Genomic DNA, 26781 nt, shown 5'->3' on the forward strand with positions numbered 1-26781 from the left:
CACCTACCATGCCTCTGTGTCACCTACCATACCCATGTCACCTACCATGCTTGTGTCACCCATTATGCCTGTGTCACCTACCATGCCTCTGTGTCACCTACCATGCCTTTGTGTCACCTACCATGCCTGTGTCACCTACCATGCCCCTGTGTCACCTACCATGCCTGTTTCACCTACCATGCCTGTGTCACCTACCATACCCCTGTGTCACTTACCATGCCTGTGTCACCCACTATGCCTCTGAGTCACCTACCATGCCTCTGTGTCACCTACTACGATGCTTCATTCTTCGCCTGCAGTGCTGTTAAGTGTTACCCTTTAAAAATGGTGGGAATTTTGGAGTTATCAAGGTTTTACTGTACAATATAGTATGGATTTACGCGGTTTTGGTTAACGCGTTTGGTCATTTACGCGGTGCCTTGCCAGAATTGAAATGCTTTAATTACGTGGTAAATATGGTCATTTACACGGTGAGCAGCTAGAGGTCCAGACGAGCCGCGCCATTTTTTATTCACGCGGTCCATTCTCGACAATGCGCGGATATGGATGCGCAGTATGTCGCTGTTGCGTTATTGGTGACGTCATATGATGTACAGTGAGTTCAGCTATAACGCGTGTTTTGACAACGCGAATTGGCTCTAACGCGATTTATAATATAGAGGAACGATATTTGTATAACGTGAACGCTTGTTTGCTGTAACGCGATTTTTGCTTACTATTTCTCCAATTTTGTGGTATTAACTGTGAATATGGTAAAGAAGATAATCTCCAAGAAGCGTTCTGGTGATCGCATTCCCAGTGATGATCGTAAAAGAAAGGCTATAACCCTTGAAGAGAAGCTCGATGTTATCTACCTCAAAATCACCCTTCTCCCCCATCAAGTAATATTCATATTTTTTCAAGGTAAAGTGTTACATTTACTGTATCATTTCATTATTACATACGAATGTAACATTTATTTAGACTGTGCTATCCTTTGTGTTAGACTAACTACTAAATTTTTTTTCGATTTCGAGTAGTAATCTGCACCTAACCCTATTTTCTCCATAAGCCCTGTTATTTCTATTACGCGAATTTCTATAACACGATGTTTTACAAGAACACAACTATCGCGTTATAGCAGAACTGACTGTATCGGACTGTGATTGGGCCACACATCCTTACCTCCCTTCCCCGCTAGCTGTGATTGGTTCAATGTGATATGACGTGCCCTGCCACTACAGAGAAGACGCCGCTGGCCTACCCGCGTCACTCGCATTGTTCCCAGTCACCCGTGTATACTGTGCTCTATTGTCCCCGCTAATATCGTAAGAATAGCATCCGCTGGACCCCCACCACCACAGAAAAACCTTGCATTACCTGGACCCAGCCGCTCCAAGCCAAAGAAGATACGACGTGCCCTAAGTTACGAAGTTAAGTACAGTTGGGTCTTCATTTACGCGGTCAATTGAACCCGTGGAGGCCTGCGTAAAACGAGAAACGCGTACATGGAATAACAGAAAATATGGGATTAATTGAAATAGAGACTGAGCCGACCCCCAAACTCCACTTTTTCCGACAATACGTACCTTGTAGTCAAAATAACATCATAATTTTATGATGGTATGCACACACAATTAATAATTAAGAGAAATATCAATAATTTTAGGTTTTTTAACACTTTCGTTAGTAGAAAAGATGGCTGGGCACACGGGGATGGGGGGTTGGTTCCGAGGCAGAGAGCAGATTATTGGCCCTCACCTGTATCACTTGTATCAATTGTATGACTATCCACCACAGAGGCTTGCAGGGCCTCTTTGTCAAACCCCTCAAAGTCCATATCTTCACTATCACTATCACTGACTTGGGCCGGCTGTGGTGGGTGGCGGGTGAAGAACTAGGTAATGTTTTGATGACTGGGCGACCTTGTGCGCACCCTGCCTGCGCCTCTTCCAGCGTAAATGAACAAATTTACCGCGTAATTAAAGCATTTCGATTCTGGCAAGGCACCGCATAAATGACCAAACGCGTTAACCAAACCTGCGTAAATCCAGACTCAACTGTACAAGATCGTACAAAAGTAAGAAAAAGGAACGAGGCAAGTTGATTTGGCGTGCCAGTATGGCATGAACGAATCTACGATCCGGGCGATCAAGAAGGATTCCGCCAAGATAAAAGAACACATGAACATCACAAAATCTGCAGGTGCTTCAATGGTGAAGTACTGCTAGAACAAGGTGCTGCTCAAGACTGAGAATTTGCTGTTGAGCTACTTGATTCGTCAGGCAAGACTGAACATGGCGGTGAACACACGGCCAGTTCAAGACTAAACACGTGAACTGTACGTAGCAGTGGCACGTAAGATGGGAATTGCAGAGCCCAAACCCTTCACTGCTTCCTCTGGGTGGCTGCAAGGGTTTAAGAAGAGGAACAAGATCACCAACATTAACATTGTTGAAGGAGCGAGTGCTGACCGTGTTGCGGCGAGTGATTTTCCTCCTTTCTTACGTGACATTATGGAGGAAGGACAGTACACCGACGACCAGGTGTTCAACATGGATGAATCCGGTCTGTTTTGGAAATAGCTACCATCTAAGACCTTCGTTGTCAAGTCTGCCAGCAAGTGTCGGGGCTGGAAATTGCAGGAGCGCATCACCGTTTTCTTTACCACCAATGCCTCTAGTACCTGTAAGCTCAAGTTATCGGTGATCCACACAGCCCGCAAGCTGCACACTTACAAGAACATGGACATGACCAAGCTACATGTCCCCTGGCTAACCTCACGTAAGGCATGGATGTTCACTGTTTTGTCCCTCTCCTAGTTTGACGACTGTTTCGTTCTCGACATCAAGAAATTCTGTGAGCAACAGAATGTTTCATTCAACATTTTGTTGCTGCTTGACAATGCACCAGGACACTCGCCCCTACTGTTGGATCGTCAACCCAACGTAAAAGTGATCTTCCTTCCTCCCAACACTACGTAGTTAATCCAGCCCATGGACCAGAAGTTGATATGCAACGTTAAGGCTGCATTCTCTACAAAGAAGTTTAAGCTCCTGAATGACTGTACCAACACCAAGGATGAGTTGCATAACCTGGGTGACACCGATAGCGAGAGCGACGAGGACGAGGAAGAAGAGTTGGCAGAGCAAAAAGTTCGCATCAAACAGTTTTGGAAGAAATTCAACGTCAAGAAAGCTGTTGATTTCTTGGTGGAGGCATGGGGGCAGCTGTCTGTAGCAAAGATTCGTCACGCATGGAGACGTGTTGCAAGGTATCCCAGGTGGGAGGCAGAGTCAACCTGTGACTGGTGAGGTTCAGTCTGTTGCAGTGGACCTTGCAAGAGAAGCTGCACAGAGTGTTACAGCTGCAGACTTCTCCGAGACCACCAACGACGACATTATGGAGGTGATCAGGGATCCTGAGGTGACTGCCGACGAGATGTTGGAAGACGATGACGTCAGTGAAGATGCAGGTGGTGCGGCAGAACGAGAACAACAGAAGCTAACACATGGTAATGTAAAGGATGCCATCGAGTTTGCAGAGAAACTCAAGCTCGTCCTTTCCAACGACCCTGACGATCACCGCTATGAAGTCTTCAATAACCAGCTGTTGCAGACTATAGCGCGGTACATCAAGATGTATCACGAACACATCAACACTAGCCGTTAGCGTAACATCACAGACTTCTTTGCCCGCAACCCACCACAGCCAGCCCAAGCCAGTGATAACGACAGTGATGATGACTTTGAGGGATTTGTCAGGGAGGCCCTGACAACTGTGGTGGATAGTGATGGTGATTCACCTGAGGGCCAGTAATCTGCCCTCTGCCTCGGAACCAGCCCCCATCAACGTATGCCGACCCATCTCTTCTACTAACGTAAGTGTTAAACCTAACCTAACCTTTATTTTTTTCTAACCTAACCTAAACTAACGTAAGTGTTAAACCTTGATTTTTCTTTTACCTGGTACAGTATATTATTCTCTTATTGATATTTATCTTCTATATTATGTGTGTGCATACCATCATAAAGTTAAGATAATATTTTTACTACAATGTACGTATTGTGTCGGCAAAAAGTGGAGTTTGGGGGTCGGCCCAGTCTCTATTTCAATTAATCCCATATGTTCTGTTATTTCATTCACGCGTTTCTCGTTTTACGCGGACCTCCACGGGTTCAATTGACTGCGTAAATGCAGACTACACTGTATATGGCTCTCACAAAAAGTGTCTCATGTGCAGGGATAAGAAAATATCATCCCCACTTTTTTGTGGCACCACAAAAAGCTCAGGCCTAATAGTAAATGAAACTGTGCTGAAGATAGCAAAGGTTGCATAAATTAAAAACATGAAATTTGGTACAGATTAAACAGATAAGAGAATGAGAACAAAAAGACAAAAATTTAAGGTTTAAAAATTACTAAATAATGTGAAAATTTACTGCCTGCATCACAAATTTATTTATATTCCTTTTTTCCTGGTCATGAAACACATCTATATAAGTTCTGGGCAATTTTAAGAACAATTATATTCCATGCAGATAAAATTTATTACATGCAAATGTGACTGAAACTCACCAGTTACATATTGGAGTGTTCCATCCCCGTTGCATCCAATTTAATTTGTACTCTAGACCAAAGTCAAATAGTTTCATTAGCCAGGGCCCCTGTGTTGCCACTTTTTCCAGGATACCTTTGTAGATGCGATCAAGAATTAACTGCAGAAAGAAGACATGGGAAAATAAGTATTATTTGTAAGGAATGCTGAAAAAATTTATCTAGATTGAAAAAAGAAAAAAAAAAAGGGAAAAATGGGGTTCAGTTCCCAATGACAAAAATATCCCCAAAAATACAAAATCTGGTGACAAGCAGTACTACGTGCTCCAATTTACTACCTAACACATGACGTCACTACTTAACACCTGAAAAAAATTAAATATTGTTTAACTTTGATACACTAACTTATGGGAGGGGAGTGTGGGCTAACCACCACAAGGGGGTGGGCAAGGGTGGGCTGAGTAAGGGCCTTACTCAGAGAGATGAGGAAGGCTTTCCACCTCATCACTGCTGTTTGCCAAGGACACCACAGTCCTCAGCATGCTTGTAAATTGTGGCCACAGTAGAAGCAGCCAGATTAAGATCTTTCCCAATCTTGGTAATGCCATTACCACATTCATGGTGCTTAATTACCTCCAGTTTTGTCTCAACAGTCACAGCCTTTTGTGGTTTCTTCGGTGTAGTACAGGTAGCTGAAGATTCAGCCATATTGAAAGGATGGCGCGAATACACACAGAAAACAAGAGATTATTTCACACACACACACACACACACAATGAATGGCAGAAGGAAGGATGCGGGCAGGAGGGGAGGGGGGGAGGTGTATGATCAGTGAGTGAGAATATGTCCCTTCATCTCTCTTCCAGATCGCCGTGCCAGCAGACTCCCAGTGCATGAAATTTGAATTTTTGCCCCGAACCCAAATTTGTATAACCAGGGGCTTTCGTTCTCGAAATAGAGCTGTCAATTTAGGAAATTCGCATTAGCAAATATTCGCATCTCGAATGTTCATATTTTATTGAGGGATAGCTACCTGTATATATATATATATATATATTTGTATATATGTATATATATATTTGTCAATACTTTGATGTTATTGTATTTTAGTCAGTTTTAGAAGAAAACGAACATATTTCAAAGCAAACTTTATGAATTATTTTCTATTTTTTCAAATTTTTGCGTGAATATATTTGTATTTTCAAGGGGTAGTAGCATTTAAGTGCATCAGGCATTACCAGTCCTTGCTGCTTTTACTACCCGAATCCTTCTCCTAATTTGGACATAATCAAAATTAATATTTTCTTAAATTGAAAAAACTATAAATTTTCCTAAATTGGTGGACACAGTGGCAGACCAGATAGGATTGCTTGGTGGCAGAATTTTCCCCAACCCTGCTCAGGACCTAACATTTATTCATCTATATAGTCAGTTGAGCTCTTTTTCACACTTCCTTTCATTCTTTTGACGCTAACTATGCTGTGGTAAATTAACCTAACTAGCCACACATTAACCTTTTATGTTCCAGATCAACCCCCATAATTTTACCTGGCAATACTTGGTAAAGGAAGGATATATGCAATGGGGCTTTTGATTGGTGGATGTATTTTTGTCTGTATCACTGTCAGGATAATTATGAAAAATCTAAAGGCAGCACGTTAATAATACTGTAATAACTATTCATCGTTATTTAAGATCATGATAATTTTCCAAATGTTTGTATATTTGCTTAGATTATGAAGGAATTAGATTACAGTTGTACCCCACTTAACGCGGTCAATTGAACCCAGAGGGTCCCGTGTTAAGTGAAATCCGCGTTAAGTGAACAACAGAACATATGGGATTAATTCCAATAGAAACCGGCCCGACCCCCAAACTCCACTTTTTGAAGGCACATACCTATGTTGTAGTAAAAATAACATCTTAATTTTATGATGGTACATGCACACAATTAATACTTAAGAGAAATAGAGAAATACAGTCGCCAAGTTAATGTCCATTCAAATAATGGACTCAACTCCCTCCCCCTCTCACACTACACTGCTTGGGGGAAAACCACTAAATTTTAATAAATAATACCTCAAACTAAAGTTAGTTTAATACAATTGACATTGCTGGATTCCTTGTAAGACCAGGAATATTTTGAATATAAATGTCATATATTTTGGACAAAAGATAACATAGTTACCTAGAGAAATATTTTTATCTAAAAATTGTATGTTTAATGCAAAATATATGTTGTTTATATTCAAAATGATCACCAAATTATAAGAATTCCAGCAATGTAAATTATATTCTGACCGGGTAAATTGTATGAATTTTATGAGCTAAAACAAATATCTTCAGTTAATAAAAAAAAAAAAAATCTTCACAACACTATCTGTCAATCAAAGTACCCCACCTTGCCTCCCCCCCTCTTCCAACCGCGCGGTCAGTCCCAACCCTCCCCCCCACCCCCCACCAATCCTCCCTTCCAGAGTTTATAACATTTAGTATTAAATAATACCTCAGATTAAAGTTAGGATAATATAATTGACATTGCTGGATTCCTTGTAAGACCAGGAATATTTTGAATATAAATGTCATATATTTTGGACAAAAGATAACATAGTTACCTAGAGAACAATTTTTATCTAAAAATTGTATGTTTAATGCAAAATATATGTTGTTTATATTCAAAATGATCACCAAATTATAAGAATTCCAGCAATGTAAATTATATTCTGACCGGGTAATTTGTATGAATTTTATGAGCTAAAACAAATATCTTCAGTTAATAAAAAAAAAAATAATTCTTCACTGGGTAACAGATGGTCGGTCGGTCGGTCCCTCCCTCCCCCCCACCCCCCACCAACCGTCCCAAGGAGATGTGTGGGATAACCACTAAATTTTAATAAATAATACCTCAAACTAAAGTTAGGATAATATAATTGACATTGCTGGATTCCTTGTAAGACCAGGAATATTTTGAATATAAATGTCATATATTTTGGACAAAAGATAACATAGTTACCTAGAGAAATATTTTTATCTAAAAATTGTATGTTTAATGCAAAATATATGTTGTTTATATTCAAAATGATCACCAAATTATAAGAATTCCAGCAATGTAAATTATATTCTGGCCGGGTAATTTGTATGAATTTTATGAGCTAAAACAGGCAGTCAGGCAGGGTGGCGGGTGGGGCAAATCTAAAAATAGCATCCGAGCCGGACACTCACCGCGTATATGATGAAAAATGCCGCGTTAAGTGAAAGTTCAGCTTTGGCAAGGCACCGCGTATATGCGAAAACGCGTTAAGTGAAAGCGCGTTAAGCGGGGTAAAACTGTAATGAATTGGCAACTCAATTTCAACCGTGGCTGCCACAAGATTCTCAGATATAATTTCTTCATTATTTAAGTAAATATACGAACATTTGGAAAATTATCATGATCTTAAATAGCAATGAATAGTTATTATAAAAATTTTACTTTTGGATTGTGTAATATTTACCATACCCTGACAGTAATACAGCCAAAAATAGCTCCACCAATCACAATCCCCATTACATACAGCCTTACTTTACCAAATGTTGCCAGGTAAAATTGTGAGTACAAGAGCCAGGATGGGGGTCGATGCATCGTTGGCTGACTGTACATCAATGCTTCCATTCTTTCCTGAGTGAATTTCTCAAACTCTTTTCAATATGTAAATGTGTGCATGGAATAAATGTCTGTTCAGTAATTTGTTGGTCTTTAAGAATAATGGTCAATCATGCGGCAATGCTCTCTAGAAATATGAAATTGATCCTCAAATTAGAAGTATTTTTACAGAAATTATTCTAAAAATAAGTAAAGTAAAACCTCGATACATTGGACTTCAATATATCGGAATTCGCTTTTTTCGAACTCTTTGAGATGCTCTCGTCACCAGAAATACTCTTAAAAAATAAATAAATAAATAAAAAAAAATCTTATGAAATGACCAACAATTACTGAATACTGTACAGTGGTCCAATTATAATCAGATTTGCTATAAGCCTACTGAGAACTAAGACACTTGAGTATGTAAGCAGGCTGGAGCTGATTAGGTGTTGCCACATTCGTCAGGTTTATTTATTTATTATTCAGTATTACAGTGATATCCCAGTTAGCCGGAACAATTGGTGCACTTCCGGGGATGAGAGATTTCTGGCTAACCAGATGACTTTCTCAAACCCAGAAAAATTCCCCATCCCCGGAAATATTTCCGGTTACTGAAAAAACTTTCCTTGTGTCTAAACTATGCATCTTGCACAGACAAATACATGCCCACATCCTCAGAATGTTTCTGTGTGCTGGGAAGTTTTCCAAGAGTCTAAACTAAAAAGCTATATGATATGCTCATGAATGAAGCTGTGTGTTATAGCAAAGACTGGTATTTTCCACTCCCATGGAGCTGTGGGGGGATTAGTGGGTCTTGTGTAATTGACCTGAACTGACACAATGTGAGGTGGAGGTAGGGTGGGGTATTGGTGGTCTCATATTACTGACTTGATACAATGTCAGGTTAACCACTGTTGGGTGGGGGATTAGTAGGTCTCAGGACCTGAAGAAGTCTTGAGTAAACATGAAAGCTAAAATAAAGTATTTTTTATACTTATAATTATCACATTGTTTCCCTTCAACATCACATTACATAACATTTTAAAATGTGGAGTGAGAAAGCAGAAAGGTGTGGGTGATTAGAGAGATGGAGTGGAAAGGAGTGGTAACATGCACCAGTGTTGCCAAGTGATAAGCTCCTCAACAGCTGATCTTTTAATTCACTACCAAGTAGTTAACCACGCATTAATTTATGTCATACAATATGGGGGTGTGTGGGTGGTGTTAGGGTGTCTGGGTGTGATGTGGCACTAATTAATAAATAAACAATATTGTATTGTCAATGACAGTCATTTGATGAATAGCAGCGTACTACAATTGTCACTAATATTCATCAAACTACTGTACTGTCAGTAACAATACAATATTGTTTATTATTCATTAATTAATACCTCAACACCACATCATACATTCAGTCTTTTGTGCGAGACACTGTGAGTTGGAGGGAGGCTTAAATCCTGTGTTGTAGGTTAATTGTGTCCTATGTTCAGCAGTTGTACAGTACTACACAAAAAACTACAAAAAACAGGAACAAGCAATAGATGAGCCTTGTAGGGGGGGGGGGGGCTGGTGACAAAGAATTATACACTAAGCCTGTCCTGAGGCTAGCCTGGGGTAGGGGGTCATCTACAAGATGCATCAGCCTATTACAGATGTCCCATGAGGTCACATGACAGGATTAGCCAATCATAGCGCACCAGCCTACAACCTAAGTTATCCCAAGTGTGTCCTCTGTCTCCTGCCACGCACGCACAGAGGACCCAGGACTCGGGAGCATGGCGCAATATTTTGTCATTTTTCTATACATGTTATAGTACAATATTAAATATTCTATATTACCAATGATAAAACATACACCTTAAGTGGCTGATCATACGAGAATATATACTGTACTACATCCTTGACCACCAAAGGGTCAAGACGTACCTGGCGCTCCTCTCGGAGCAGCCAGGTCAACTGTTAAGTTGGCCCATACCAACCCCCTCCCCTGAACCCTCCTCCCCACTGGAATATCAACAAGTTCTCGCCAGAAGTTACAATTTCATTTAGGAAAGGAATGGAACCAGTGTTAAACAGAGGTGAACAGTGCTTAAGTCAGAAAGAACAACTCAACAGTAACAGTCGTACCCAAGTTAACCTTCACACAGTGAGGTCCCAGGTACCCAGTGATAACGGCCCGTGAGACCCAACAACAACCAGCGATGTGTTAATCCGTCTACGATAGGAAGACCTAAGACCACACCTCACTCATATAACACCATCTGTGAGGGAATTACTACACCACATGTCCCTCATAACACCATATGTGAGGGAATTACTACACCACGTCAAGTCCCTCATAACACCATCTGTGAGGGAATTACTACACCACGTGAGGTCCCTCATAACACCATCTGTGAGGGAATTACTACACCACGTCAGGCCCCTCATAACACCATCTGTGAGGGAATTACTACACCACGTGATGCCCCTCATAACACCATCTGTGAGGTTACTACACCAAACACCAGGGACCCACGTACCATCTGCGAGGGAATTACTACACCACGCCAGGTCCCTCATAACACCATCTGAGGGAACTAATACACCACGTGAGTTCCTCCTAACACCATCTGGGAGGGAGTTACTAAACTACGAGTTTGCTGTTCAACACCTACATTAATCTGTATGTTCACTGTATGTTCCTTTACCTTTCTCTAATGAAGGCTTTTGTTAAACCACCAATGTATGTAATAAGTCATTTATGTCCAATGTATATTTTCAGCCTCCGGGCTGCAGAATATTTTTCAATAAACCGTAAATTATTATTATTATTATTATTATTACAGTAATAATAAATGTTGGAGGTGTGTGTGTGTGTGTATCGTTGTACAGGTTGTACCTCTCTAGTCCGGCATTCTGTGGTCCAGAAACTCCCGTGGTCCGGAACGATTTTAGTTTGTCCAATAGGTAGATAGGCAGCTTTTTTTTTCTTTTTTTTCTTTTCTTTTTTAATCTGAATTATTATTATTATTACAGGAGTATTAAATTTTTGCCCCGCAGGCTCCAATGTGGGTCAGTGACCTATGCCCGGGTGGGCTAATCCCCTTAAAAAAAAAAAGTCGCGAAAATTACGGTTTGTTTACATCCGGCAGTTCGGCTGCTCTCTCTCTCTCTCTCTCTCTGCTTGTCTATACAGAGTACAACATTTAACCCTTCTATATATATGAGCAGCAAATAAGTGTTGCTTTCATATTCTTATGTAGAGTAATGACGATATGTTTTCACATGTGCGCACTTACATACGCGCAGTCTCACTTTTTTTTTACCATTACCGTATATCTCGGCCTATAAGGCGTCGGGGTGCATAAGACGGCCCCCCAAATTTCCATTCAAAAAGTAGCTTTTGAACTCTATTCGCTGTATAAGACCAGTACCCCAAATGTGACACTTACCCACTGACTCAGTAGTCCTCTACCAACCATCCTTGGTTTTTTAAAATAAGGCCAATTCACTTCAAGTAATGTCATCAAATGTTACCCGCTGGTGTAGTGTAAACACTAGTGACGTCACTGAAGCGTCTGCTATTTACCGGTAACTGGAACTAATGTCGGTGTCGAGTAAAATTTTTCCATTTACTTGAAATGGATTTACCAATTTATTTGTTTTTTATTTATTGATAATATACTGTAACATAATAAACACACTGCAATTATTTTCTTTAATTTATACGCTTGCTTCGCACGAGATGATCGGTGGTGGGAGTGTTACCTCGTCTCGGTGGTGGGACTGTGTTCCCACTGTTTATACAACAGCTACCACCGTATTCTAATTGTGGTGTTTCATTAGGATTTGAGTGAAAAAGGTTAAGTATACATGTACAGTTGTATCCCACTTAACACGGTCAATAAAACCCAGAGGGTACCGTGTTAATTGAAAACCACGTTAAGTGAACAACAGAACATATGCGATTAATTCCAATAGAAACCGGCCTGACCCCCAAACTCCACTTTCTGACGACACATAACTATGTTGTAGTAAAAATAACATCTTAATTTTATGATGGTACATGCACACAATTAATACTTAAGAGAAATACAGTCGCCAAGTTAATGTCCATTCAAATAATGGACTCACTCCCTCCCCCTCTTCTCACACTACACTTCTGGCTCTTCCCTCTCTGAGAAATTTTTGGGGGAAAACCACTAAATTTTAATAAATAATACCTCAAACTAAAGTTAGGATAATAAAATTGACATTGCTGGATTCCTTGTAAGACCAGGAATATTTTGAATATAAATGTCATATATTTTGCACAAAAGAGAACATATTTACTCAGAGTAAACATTTTATCTAAAATTTGTATGTCTAATGCAAAATATATGATGTTTATATTCAAAATGATCACCAAATTGTAAGAATTCCAGCAATGTAAATTATATTCTGGCCGGGTAATTTGTATGAATTTTATGAGCAAAAACAAATATCTTCAGTTAATAAAAAAAAAAATATTCTTCACACATGCCAGGTGGTCGGTCGCCGGTCCCTCCCTACCCCCCACCAACCCTCCCTACCTGATAAATGTGTGGGAATACCAGACTGTTTACCTTTTTAGTAATAAATAATAAATCAGACTAAAGTTAGGATAATATAATTGACATTGCTGGATTCCTTGTAAGACCAGGAATATTTTGAATATAAATGTCATATATTTTGCACAAAAGATAACATATTTACTCGGAGTAAACATTATATCTAAAATTTGTATGTCTAATGCAAAATCTATGATGTTTATATTCAAAATGATCATCAAATTGTAAGGATTCCAGCAATGTAAATATGTAAATTACAATTTACATATATATATATATATATATATATATATATATATATATATATATATATATATATATATATATATATATATATATATATATATATATATATATATATATATATATATTGTAAAAATTTAAATAAGAGAAAAACTAAATACGTAGCGTTTAAAGTGTCAAAGTGTACTGTACAGTGTTGTGGCTTGGCTCAATGTTTACAGTTCACGTTCGACATCACTTGTTCAATTGATTTATGTGTTTTGTTTGTGAAGAATTGCAGAAATAATTTATGTAATATTTATGTATACAGTATACCTGTACAGTATATGTAAAATGTAAAATTTTAAATAAGAGAAAAACAAAATACATAGCGTTTTAGACCCACGCGCTCTGTTTACTCCACACTTTGTTTGAAACACGTGAAGTTTTTAAGTGTCCTCAGTGAATTCTGATTACTGTTTCTCCAATTTTGTGACTATGGAAAAGAAGAATATCTCTGGGAAGCACTCTGGTGATCGCATTTCCGGTGGTGATCGTAAAAGAAAGGCTATAACACTTGAAGAAAAGCTTGATGTTTCATGACTCCTCAGCCTCAACATCACCCTTCTCCCCCATCAAGTTATATTCATATTTTTTCAAGGTAAAGTGAAACATTTACTGTATGATTTCATTATTAGATATGAATGTAACATTTATTTAGACTGTGCTATCCTTTGTGTTAGGCTAACTACGAAATTTTTTTTCGATTTCGAGTAATCTGCACCTAACCCTATTTTCTCCATAAGCCCTGTTATTTCTATTACACGAATTTCTATAACACGATGTTTTACAAGAACACTACTATCGCGTTATAGCAGAACTACCTGTATACTCGTCTAAAACCCCCTCCCCCTCGTTTATAGTCGACCCTGATTTTTTTACCAAGAAATCGTTAATTTATGATATTCCTCATTTATGGTTCGACCCACGTTTTTTAGGGTAATGGAACAACAAAACCTCTAGTAAACATGCTCTACGTCCTATAAACTGAGGCTCGCCGTGCCTGAAACACGAGTGCCAAAGGCAAATTGTTTATCATTTATTATTACGACACTTTACACTGAAACGCGGGTAGTTTCAACAAAAATATTGTATATTTCCATTCAAGTATTTATTCAAGTCAATTAGGAGGGAATATTATTGTAATACAACAGTTTTTTAACTAAACCATTCGAAAAGCGATTAGGGTAACATCTTTTGAACGAAAGAAAGCGAAAGTCATTGTTTTCGTCACGATTTTATCCCACTTTCCACTGTAATACGTATGTAATTTCAGCAAAAATATTACATTTCCGTGAATGTATTATATCAAGCACAGTATGAATAGAATATCATTGTAATATAACAGAATTTTAACCGAAAACTATTAAAAAATTCGAGTAACATCTCTTGAACATCGGAAGCTTAGGTAAAGTCTTTTGTTTTCATCGTGTATTTAATCCTATTTTACATTGAAATACATCACCTTTCAGCAAAACTACTATTTATTTCCGAGAATATATTCATTCAGGCGCAGTTTAGGTAAAATATACGTGTGATGTAATAGTTTTTTAACTGAAAACGATTCGAAAAACACGTACCCTCTAGCCCTGTTCAAGGAGAGGACTGGGAGAAGCTGTTTGGTGCTGCAGACAATGACAAGGAAAATGATTTCTATGGATTTTAATGAAAATATTCAGAAATATGGTATCATAGTATTTATTCAAGTCAATTAGGATAGAATATTATTGTAATACAACAGTTTTTAACTGATAACCATTCGAAAAGCGATTACGGTAACATCTTTTGAACGAAAGAAAGCGAAAGTCATTGTTTTCGTCACGATTTTATCACACTTTCCACTGTAATACGTACGTCATTTCAGCAAAAATATTACATATCCGTGAATGCATTACATCAAGCACAGTATGAATAGAATACCATTGAAATATAATAATATTTTGAATCCTACTCTTTCCATTTACAGATTACTGTACAAGCCCATAATAATGGCTCCTAAAGTAGATAAACTTCGTTGTGTGAAGAGAAAGAAGAACACGTTGAAATTGAGTGACAAACTTGAAATAATTAAGAAACTAGAACGTGGTGTGAGCAATACTGTTCTAATGGAAACATACGACATTGGAAAGTCTACAATTTATGATATAAAAAAGGCAAAGAATAAAATTCTAGAATTCACAGCTTTTTCATTAAAACTGCACGTTTTGATAAATGAAGCATGCTATATTTGCTAATGAATAAACTATCAAAATGTACCTGTTCATCTCTTCTTTATTCCTCCTTAAATTTGAATTTTAAAAGTACTGCCTGAGAATCCGGAAAATCCGAAAACCCGGACCGACCCAATCCCCAAGCAGTCCGGATTTTTGGACTTCTACTGTATGTAGAACCAATCAGTCACTGGTTTCGTAAGCTTTAACATAAACAATGCCGGCAGCGGTCTCGTCTCCTCTAATATTCCACGTATTATTAATAAATTGTATTGTTAATTTTGCACACACGTACATTAATTCAATAAAAACAAATTCAGAAACATTAATTAAAATATATATGAACAGTAAATAAGTGTTACTTTCATATTCTTATGTAAAGTAATGACGATATGTTTTCACGTGTGCGCATGCGCACTTACATATGCGATCTCTCTTTTTCTTTACCATTATCGTTAGCTACTTCTATTGTTCCATTTATTAACATTAAATAACATTACTTAAAACAACCATATTAATTTTACTACAGCTACAACCAAGGTCTTATTTTCTTCAGTTTTATATGTAGAACCAGTCAGTCACTGGTTTTGTAATCAACGAAAACAATGCTGTGTCATTTCCTCGTGTGTTTTAATTTCTACGTATTATTAATGAATTGTATTGCTCATTTTGCACATATAAACATTAATTCAATAAAAAAGACATTCAGTAATAAACAATAATGAATCTTTTGTACATAAGAGAAATGACGCTGTTTACACGATTATGCACGTCGTCTGCACGTTGGCGGGCCGTTCAAACCCGTCGAAATTCAAGTTTCCGCCGTCAAAATTTTTATTTATTTATTTTTTTGTGTTCCAATAAAATACGTTAAGAATTAAAAACTCGCGAAATTTGAGAAGCTACTATACGACATTTAACCCTTCAATATGTCTTCAAAGAGACCATGATGCAGAGAAAGTGGTGCTAGTGCTTCCAAGCATAAGCACAAGTCACTATCTATCCAGGAAAAGGGTGATTTTCCATGGTCCGGCACCGGTCAGGTCCCGAGGTTGCCGGACTAGAGGGGTACAACCTGTATTGGTATTAATAGCCACGGCCCTTTTCTCAAAATTTATAAAATACATTAATGGAAATGAATGGAAATTAGAAACAATGGATTTATAACTTACAAAAAGTTGGATGGTCCATCATTATTTTGATTTTATTCTTTTCATAAATACTGTATACTGTAATGTACGTACGTATATTAAAAAAGTTCCCTAAAAATCTCTTGATTTTCTACCGTACAGTATTACTTATTAATGAGTCATCCATCATGCCACAAATTGACTTGTGTTTCACGAACTATACACGTATATGTAGTGATCCCTTGATGGGGGTGCAATCGGTATCTCCTACAATATCATATGGACAGGAATGATTCGTGTCAGCTTACAGTTACCATTTTGGGATTTTTCCAAAGCAATTATCCAATAGTATTTGGGATGAAATGAACGGGAATTAGAGCTTATTGTATTGATTTTGTGAACATTAAAGCCTCGACGAAAGATAGTTGTATATGTAGTCAAATTTATGTAAAAAATACTATGTCTCTTTTAATTAATGTTATGTAATGTATGTACAGTAGAAGTGACCATGCAGTCACACACATGCAAATGTGTCTTAATTCCCTTGTTGAGGTGTGTGTGTGTGTGTGTGTGTGTGTTGTTGGAGGGTGTGTGTGGGTGGTTGTTGGAGGGTGTGTGTGGGTGGTTGTTGGAGGGTGTGTGTGGGTGGTTATTGGAGGGTGTGTGTGGGTGGTTGTTGGAGGGTGTGTGTGGGTGGTTGTTGGAGGGTGTGTGTGGGTGGTTGTTGGAGGGTGTGTGTGGGTGGTTGTTGGAGGGTGTGTGTGGGTGGTTGTTGGAGGGTGTGTGTGGGTGGTTGTTGGAGGGTGTGTGTGGGTGGTTGTTGGAGGGTGTGTTTGTGTGTGATGTAGGGTGTATGTGTCATGTGTAGGTGGTGTTGGTGTGTTGACGGAAGTGAACCTTTTTGGAGAGTAGGGTCGCATGGTCAGTCTCTCCCCCTTTCCTCACTCAAGCATGGCTAATTGTGATAGGGAGATGAATTTGATACCATAATGATGCTTAATAAATTCTCTACCAAACTTTTCCAATAAGAAATCCTTACACGAAATATTTCTATATGATATGGTGATGGGAATTCCACACTTTTATAAAAGAAATTAAGAAATGTTGATACCGGAGTCAGTAAAATCAGTTCTAATTTCGTTAGACGCACCATTTTTTTTCTTCAAAATACTGTAATCCTGAATACTTTATCTAAAAGTTTGTTTAAATAAATATATTTAAAAAACAAAAGCTCTTTATGATACAGGTGTGAAGAGAGCTGTTACTTTTATCCTCTTCACCACTGATCAGCTCGTTAGTCTCTTGGGCGATCGGTCACGTCTCTATTACACACTTCACTCAATTGACTGTAATATATAACTAATCATGTCAAACACTTGTGATGCAACGTCAGGTCACCCAGTGTTGGGTGGGGGATTAGTTGGTCTTATGACCTTAATATGTCTTGAATTACATTATTTTTTACCTATGAGGTATATACATAGTCCTGTACTGTATTGTATATGAAGGGTACATGTATTAATAAGCACAGATTATTACAGTAACATATCTGTACTAATTAATGAAAAACAAATAAATATTATTGTACTGTACGTATCATGAATGAGTCTGTACTTTAGACAAACAGTGTGGCAGCGTGGTATTTTTAGGGAGATTGTGATAAGTATAAATGAGCAAAGTTGTATCCTTTCAACATTACATTATATGATATATTAAAATATGGACTGAGAAAGCAGAAAGGTGTGGGTAATTAGAGAGATGGAGTGGAAAGGAGTCTAACATACACCAGGGTTGCCAAGCGATAAGTTCCTCAACAGCTGATCTTTTAATTCACCTCCATGCAGTCACACAACAAGACCCTCACTGGAGTCTTGTTGTCTTAATTCCCGTGTGTGTTAGGGTGTGACCGTTGCCCTCCAAAAATCCAAAAATGGTCCTACAATGCTGCTCAAAGTTTTAGTGTTGGGTATTCATCTAGGAAACACCCCTGTAAATTTTCTTGGAGATCGGTGTATGTTTGAGCTAGCACCGTCGGCTTTACAAAATAACAAGGAATATTATTATCTAATGAACAAATTTAGTGGAATTTCTTTTATTAGACTTATAAGATATACTAACACCAAGCAAATGATCGATCATATCAATCTTAATACCCCTAAAACAATACAATATTATAGATTAGTACAAAATACAATAATCCCAATAATTGCATTTCTAGGTTCAAGACCCATTTCTCTCAACTGGCGTACAATGAAAAAAGAAATACTACTACCCAGCAATGCCTGGAGTGATTGAGGAGCGCCAGCAGGAGATGGCTGACTTCTTCCATGAATCTCTACCCCAACCATTTACACGTGGCGACTACAAGGAGCTGGTAGAGCTTTGTCTGCTGCTTGTAACTAAAGGATCCGAGCCAGTGAACTTCACGATGGTCTTCCCCGTCGCACTTCACAAAGCAAGGTGGATGGCTAAACTGCTCTATGTCCCTCAAGATTGTTCTTTTGTCAGGCCAGATCAAAGAGCAGTTTTCCAAAGCCGAGGTTGTGACTAAAAGTCAAATCAGCAAGTTAGAACGGTTTGCTGTGTTCACAGTCGCTGTTTATGTCCCATGGTGGATTGTTTGCCCCGTTCCAGCAAGTGTGCCACTGAATGACTTGAATTTGGTCGAAACCTTGGCTGAATTTGCCCCATATGACGCCACAATAGTTGGCAAAGCACGTGTGGCACTCGGTAGAAACACTTGGTACCTAACCGAGGAGTTGGCCCCACTGGCATTGTTCTCGTCCCAAGTACAAGAAAGGACAAAAGAGGAGATGAGGAAGGCCCTTCTTTGACATGAAGGCACTGAAGTTACTAAGAGAGTGGGGCTCAATCATGGGGGCTATGGAATGCCATATCTTCCCCCTGTCCCAGAAATAGACACTGCCCGGGTGGACCTAATTGGGCCTGACTCAAGCCGGTTCTTCACCATTTTAGGCATGCCCTATCAGTTTCTCCACAGTCCAGCCAGTGAATGGGCGGATCATGACGACTACCTGAACATGAAACGGGTTGTGGACAAGCTTCAGGTCGTTAATAAGGCTGCAGAGCGTGGTGCACAACTTTGCTATGACTTTCTTAATGTTGCCAGGGATGAGGAGCACTTTCAAGAAGTCCTTCAAGTAGTTGAAAATGACAGACTCCGCATTCCTAATCAGCGCAAACGATCATCTGTTTCCGAACAGAAATCATGGTTTCTTGCTCTTGAGAAATAATACCTTGTGAATATATGATAAAACCCCTTAATGTTCCATGAGAGAATAAAAATGATTAACTTTTTTGTGTTAGTGATAACAGATTTTAATTAAGACAGGCAAATAATTTGTGTTAATATCCCTTATGATGGTTGTGTAACCTCATATATAGGCGCGTATGCCGTATAAGCAAAATTGCTTTTTTTCAAATTGCTGGTGCTCACTCAAATATGCATGAATCTTCAAAAAATTGCACGTGGGTATGTCAATATGCAACACCAAAATTTTTAACAGCATTGCAGGACAAAGTGTGTGTGTGTGGTTTTTTTGGAGCTTGCCAAGCACATTGTAGGATTTGAAGAAGTTGATGAAGAGTTTGCTAAGGAGTCAGGTGGTGAGGTGACATGCCAAGACACACAGCACACCCAATAACAGCACTACTAAACCATTGTCTTATAACATTTTACATTATAATTTCTATTTTAAAATTAATTGATACATGATAGCTCGACAGAGCTACTTTTGCACTTAGACAATTGATCAATGAATAAACCAGGGCATATGGAGACTCATTATATACTCAGAGGTAGAAATTCACATACGCCCGGTAGCCCGAGGCGACCAAAATATCATAAGGGCGAAAAGATTTTACTATTTTGTTGGTCTGGGATCGCCCGATGGGTGAGTGGGCCGATGGCAGTGGTAAGACACACTCAATGTGTATAAGAGCATCATATAGAGAATACACTATTAATGCTAGTTATCTTAATTGTATCACCAGTATTGCAAGTGGAAGGGATACCCATTTTCTGTACCTGTATACAACACTTAATATGAAAATGTAAATAAAATATATACACTCAATGATATAATGTAGTGTGAAAAAACTGGACAAATGAGTTGGTGCAATGCCACCTAGAACACCAGGCCGGTTCAGGGATTGTATGATGTCACACACAGATACTACCACCGCTATTCATGTCGGTGTATGGAAACAGCACATTGTAATGAATAAACACAGTCTAATTATGTAGATATACAATTATTATTGAGGAATTCATTTCTATACATAATATATAAAAGCAATGACAGCGAAATTTAATACCTGAATAAAAACAATTGACAGTGATGAAAACTGCCTTACCATCAACAATCACACCATTTATTATCAAAAAACAATTTCAAGTACATACAGTATTCAGATTATCACCGATACAAACAAGATATAAAAAAATAATACTGTAACGCGTATGAAATTTGACAACCAATTCACACATACATTCAAAATGAACTCGCTTACAAGGATGCAGTAAAGGATGCTCCACTCGCCAAAAAGGTTGACTTACTGCTGCTAGGCGTATACCTGTTCTATGAAAAGAGTTATCTCAACAGGAGCATGTTGAAGAATGCTCATGACATATGTCAGGTACCATTTCTGGTTCCAACACGTGTGGGTGGTACAAGGTGGCTCCCGCATATGCTGCAGGCATTGGAGTATCTACTGAAAAGTTACAAGGTTATTGTACTCCACATGCAGCAGATACAGAACCCTGATGATCCCGCATACCACAAGGATTCATCCAGAAAAGCTAAGAACTACCTGTTCCTTCTAACCAGTGCTGACATAGTCTAGTACCTTCACCTACTGGATGTGGTGCAGTGCCTTGGGGGCCTCTCAGAGCTGTTCCAGCATGGTCAAACCAATATTTCTGCTATCATGAATGAAATTCAGACTGCAGTTGATGTACTTAACAAATATTTGACTTGACCAGGACCCAGCCTGAGAAGGATTATGGAAGGTGACACAACCATGTTCCAAGGAGAGAAGCTGAGTGGTAGAAGCAACACTTTCAAGACTGCAAGGCGTGGTATGCTGACATCACTGATTTCAAGTCTAAACAAAAGATTTATTGACATGGCCAGTACGATTCTCCAGAACGCATGGATTCTGAATTTCAAATTGTGGCCTGCAGACTACAACAGGAATGAAGATTTCGGGGATAGCACTGTGCAAGCGTTGGCCCAGGCTCTTGAGAAAACACTGATGGAGGCAGAGGTGAATCCTACTTTGGTAGAGGATGAATGGACTGTGCTCAGAAGTTACATTTACAAGAGTTAGACATCACTTGTTTCAAGACTGTTTTGGCAACAACTCAACCAATCATACGGAGTAAGGTGTGCCTTATTTCTCCATCTGGTTGACCTACTGCATTCCATTCCAGCTAGTTCGGCTGATGCTGAACGTGGTTTTAGCCAGGTCAAACTCGTTAAGACAGACTGGCGCAGTCGTCTCACTGATGACCACCTGACGAATCTCATGGTGGTTCAGTTGCAAACAGTGTGTGTTGGCAACTTCAATCCAGACAAAGCCATTGCCAGATTCCTAACAACTGGGGCCCGCCATGTGGGTGGCTACACTCACACTGCTGGCTGCAGCACAGTGGAAGATCTGGACGACAACAATGAGTTGAACGAGGAGCATGTACAGGAATTGCTTTTTCAAATGCAATGAAAAACCTGTGCTCCATGCAATTAATTTAGTTAATATGTTATTATTCCAGTGTTCACACTGTAAATCCATGCTTCATGTTAATAATTTAGTTAATATGTGATTATTCCAGTGTTGGTTTATGATTTAACATGGCTTCTACTCTTAAATAAATGTCACACAGTAAATAGAACTTTTTGTTTTTTGCTCATAAAATTGCATAGAAGTGACCGGGGAGCATATAATTTACATTGCTGGAATTCTTATAAGATAGTGATTCATTTGAATGTAAACATGCCATAGTTTGCACATGACAAAAATTTTAGTAATCATTTTGTACATTTTGATTACATGTACATTACAGCTTTGCCCTTAGGACAGTGTGTGCATGTAAATGAGTTTCAATAAATGAATAAATTTACATATAGCGAGCCAAAAATAATAGTTGAAAAATTTTATGTAGACAGAGCTTGGATGGCTAAATTTTAGAATGACCAATAATTTTAAAACTGTATAGAAAAATGCACAAATATTAAAGTGCACAATTTTCTTGATATTTACTCCATTGGAAACGAGTGTAAACATAGAAGAGATTACTGAATTGGCTGAATACCCCCTCAGCTTATCAGCTGATATTCAAAACAAAACGTGATTTTCTTAAGGATTTCGTTAATCAAATTTTTTTCGTTAACCGAATTGAAGATTCTTATGGAAGGTAATTCGTTAACCGAAATTTCGTTAACCGAAGCGTTCGTTAACCGAGGGACCACTGTATAGTATTTGATATGAAGAGACCTTCTTAAAAACGTTATTTATTACCTTTGAGTGTTATATGATGACTCAGTTTGGCTACTTGTACACTTAGACAAATGATTAATGAATAAACCAGGGTATACTGTATGCAGATGCATAATGCTCTACAGTACTCTACAATATTACTTATTAAAGTGATGATAAATACACTACAATAGTATTTATTAAGTGGTGATAAATTCATGACAATAGTATTTATTAAGTGGTGATAAATACACTACAATAGTATTTATTAAGTGGTGATAAATACTCAACAGTATTTATTAAGCAGTGATAAATACTCTGCAATAGTATTTAATTCAACAATCTGAATGCAACCGAAGTCATTCATTCACGTGTCTGCCACCAGTGGTGCTGTAACCACTTTGTTTACAAATGTATGAGGCATTTTGGTTGGTGGGAGATGTTGGCTCCAGTTTCATTCTATGATAAACAATAAAATTGAAAACAAAGCATATCATAAAATAAAATAGCATATATTTTTTGTGCAAAAAATTTCTCCTTCCACACACAAACCATCATCTGGGAGACACAACACAGTACAACAGGGCAGTCACCCAGGGCGGGTCTCTTGAAAGACATGAATTTGAGCTACAGTATCATTAAACATTAAAAATTTTACTTCAACAAAAGTGCATGGCCCACAAAACCAGTGTGGCCCACCAGCCAAAATAATTGCCCACCCCTAGTCTAGATGTATCATACTGGATAATGCCCGATAAAAAGGTTAATATTGACGACTGACCCACCGACGCGTTATTTCAGGGGTTCTCAACCAGGGGGGAATTTCCCCCCTCAGGTTTTCAGGGGAACTGATACTAATATGGAAAAAATAAAGGATTTTCAGTATTATATACATATTATTTGGAATGCACTTTTTGAGGCAGACAATCTTGGAAAGGAGGGGGGAATGACATTCTGACATATGGTGAAAGGGGTGCATGGGGCAAACAAGGTTGAGAACCACTGCGTTATTTGTTTTGATGTTTATTTTCGTACTATATTTTCCTCAGTGATTACTGATATGATAATCATTTATTGTGCACTATGTCTTCTCAGCGGTGACATCTCATCCCCATATGTAAACATCCAATCATATTGACATATTTCAAAACATGCCACCACACTCCTTGCCGAGCTTTCCTGTGTGTCATTGCCACGCTTTGCTGCAAGCCATTGCAGCCAATTTTGTTTTCACCATGGCATGTGAAGGGTGTCGTCCATCTTAAAAAGAAGTAATTTGCAGATTCAGGGGGAAAGATGATGTTGGCCTCCAATTTCTCAAAGACCATGGTATTCTTCCTTCCAAAAGAGACTGTCCACACCTCAGAAATCCCTGTGTTTTAAGACATTAGAGGAATTTGTTCCAGTGCAACAAGAAATTAATAAACAAGAAAAACAAGCAGCTGGAGTATTGTGGCTACAGTTCTAGTGTTTTCAAAGGAACTTGGCTTGAAAAGGTCCAGATTAAACTCAGTATTGTACTATTATTTATAAACTTTTTTTCAGAAAGTACTTTTCACAGCAATACACTGAAATAGAACTGGGTTTGTGTGCCAAGTCCATTGTGGACTGGAAACAGTTTTGCAGTGAGATCTGTATGCACAGGATGGAAATCCAGGAACCTATTGGTGGGCCAAATAAAGTGGTAGAGATTGACGAAAGTAAATTTAGCAAAATGAAATTCCTATGTGGCCGCCTAGTGAAGGGTGTCTGGGTGTTTGGCGGCAGTGAGCGTGGATCGGGCCACATGTTCCATTGTGCCGGTTGAAAAAAAGAGATGCCGATACCCTAGATCCTCTGTGCCAGAAATTCATTCAGCCAGGCACCACTATCTACAGTATAGTGATTGCTGGAAAATCTACTCCAACTTGGGGTCCTTGGGTTTAACCACAAAACCTTTAACCACAGCCAAAACTTTGTTGATCCTGTTACTGGCATGTACACGAATACTGCAGAATGGCTGTGGAAGAATATAAAGTCCTGGGTTCTGAGGGCTGGCAGCAGGGATTACCACGAAAACCACTACTGTACTTCGCTCGCTACCTGTTCTGCCACAGTCACCAAGACCATGGCACAATCCTTCACCACTTCCTCAACGCCGTGGCTCGCTGCTTCCCCGTCTCAGTAACAGTAAATTCGCCCACGGAAGGTGTTAGGTTCTGCTAGGTTTTATGTTAAGGTTAGGTTAGGTTAAAAAAAAACACATTTGCAAAAACTACAACAGTGTACACTATAAAGCACAGTGAAATTGCGGAGCTTTTATAATCAATTTCTATGCAAAATCGCCGGCATCAATAACTACCACAAAACATTCAACAATACAAAAAAGATGCATAACAAGAGATATAGAGATCTTACAGGTACAGCTGCCATCATGGTTGGCTGGAGAACAGAGCAGTCACCCTGGCAGCCACGTTTGATTTTACTTGACCTGTCAGTCATCGTGAGAGGAGTGGAGTAGCCCATTGGTACACCAAACATCAGCATCATTGATTCTGTAAGATTATGTATTACTGAGTCAGTTTCTGTAAGATTATACACTGCTGAGTTAATCCAACTTCATATCTATCTTTCAATACCTTGAGGCTTGAATGAGATTTGCTGTGGTGTCGTCTGCGGATGGATTTTTCCAATTCCTGAAAAAGTGTGAGGTGGGAAGGCCATAAAAGGCAGTCGAGTGAGATGATATGAGAGGGATAGTACGAGAAACAGCATAATGATACTACATTGAGGATATTAGCTGCATTCTTGTTTAAATGTGTTGAGGTTGACAATACAAAACATCAGCAGAAAAAAAGATCAATTAGACAAAAAATTTCCTTGGGATATTGAGAATTTTCTATGATAGAAATACTTACCTACACTTCCATGGCTATTTAACCAATTATACAGATATTAGGAAATTACATCATATTTTCATGGTTAGAGAACATTTTTATATAAAAAAATTATTGTAGTTATAAAGATCCATTTCCAGCATGGTGGCCAAGGCATTGTGCAATTTTTTTACAACAGGAAAATGAACCAAGAAAACCTAACCTAACCTAATCGACCTACTGTAAGCTATCATACAATATATTCCAAGGTTTTAGGTTATATCTGGTTGGGTAATTTTGTCTATTATGAAATAAAGCGTGCAATTTTCACCAAACATGAAAGTCAGAAACTACAAAGCATAAGACAGTTAAAAGAGAAAACTCATAGATAACTTTTTCTTTGACACTTGTAAAAAAAAAACATAATGTACTTGTAATGTATAAAAATAAAATACAGTACAGTGGGGTATGCTATAACGAATGTTATTGGTTCCAGAACCTCGTTCGTTATAGGATTACCATATATCTCGGCTTATAAGACGGAATTTGAACATTAAAAAAATCTGCCCAAAGTTAGGGGGTCGTCTAAATCACCAAGTATAAAATTCTTACCTCTTAAATATTGTGGTTTAGTGTGTCAAGAGTGGTGATGGAAACATCGTAAGCTACTCACAAGGTCTTACCACTAATTATTTTATACTGAAACTTACGTTTGGCAAGCTGGATTCAAATTAAGATTACCGGTATATTAAAATAATAAAAATGTATTATAAACCTGTCTAACATACCGTAAAAGAGATTTATACCCCTGTAATAAACACAGCTATCATCACACACCCCTCCCCACGCCCCCCCCCCATTTGCCAGTGAGGAGACAAGAAAGGAAAAGTGACCGCGAGATTGGGCTATTTTTAGCCGTGGAGGTGGTCAGTAATGCATATCGGTATATTTACTGATAATAATACTTATCTCCTATAAATAATTAATTTAAAATTTATTTTTTTACAAGGAATATTCAGTAAATGACTGCATTAATTCTTGAAACTACTGACAGTTAAATACAGACGCTTAAGT

The 26781-nt window shown here is 38.4% G+C and overlaps 1 protein-coding gene across 2 annotated transcripts in view; it reads right to left on the minus strand.

Moving 5' to 3' along the window:
• Positions 1-26781, minus strand: part of LOC121862407 (long-chain-fatty-acid--CoA ligase 4-like) — a 251770-nt gene that overhangs the window by 81780 nt on the left and 143209 nt on the right. For both annotated transcript variants that reach the window (XM_042360674.1, XM_042360673.1), the window contains exons 7-8: positions 25250-25386; positions 4558-4697 (exon numbers count right to left, since the gene is read on the minus strand). In XM_042360674.1, the coding sequence (XP_042216608.1) occupies positions 4558-4697; positions 25250-25386 (277 nt within the window). The remainder of the gene's footprint in view (positions 1-4557; positions 4698-25249; positions 25387-26781) is intronic.

The sequence above is a fragment of the Homarus americanus genome, unplaced genomic scaffold (genome assembly GCF_018991925.1).
Source record: "Homarus americanus isolate GMGI-L3 unplaced genomic scaffold, GMGI_Hamer_2.0 scaffold31037, whole genome shotgun sequence".
NCBI classification, from domain to species: domain Eukaryota; kingdom Metazoa; phylum Arthropoda; class Malacostraca; order Decapoda; family Nephropidae; genus Homarus; species Homarus americanus.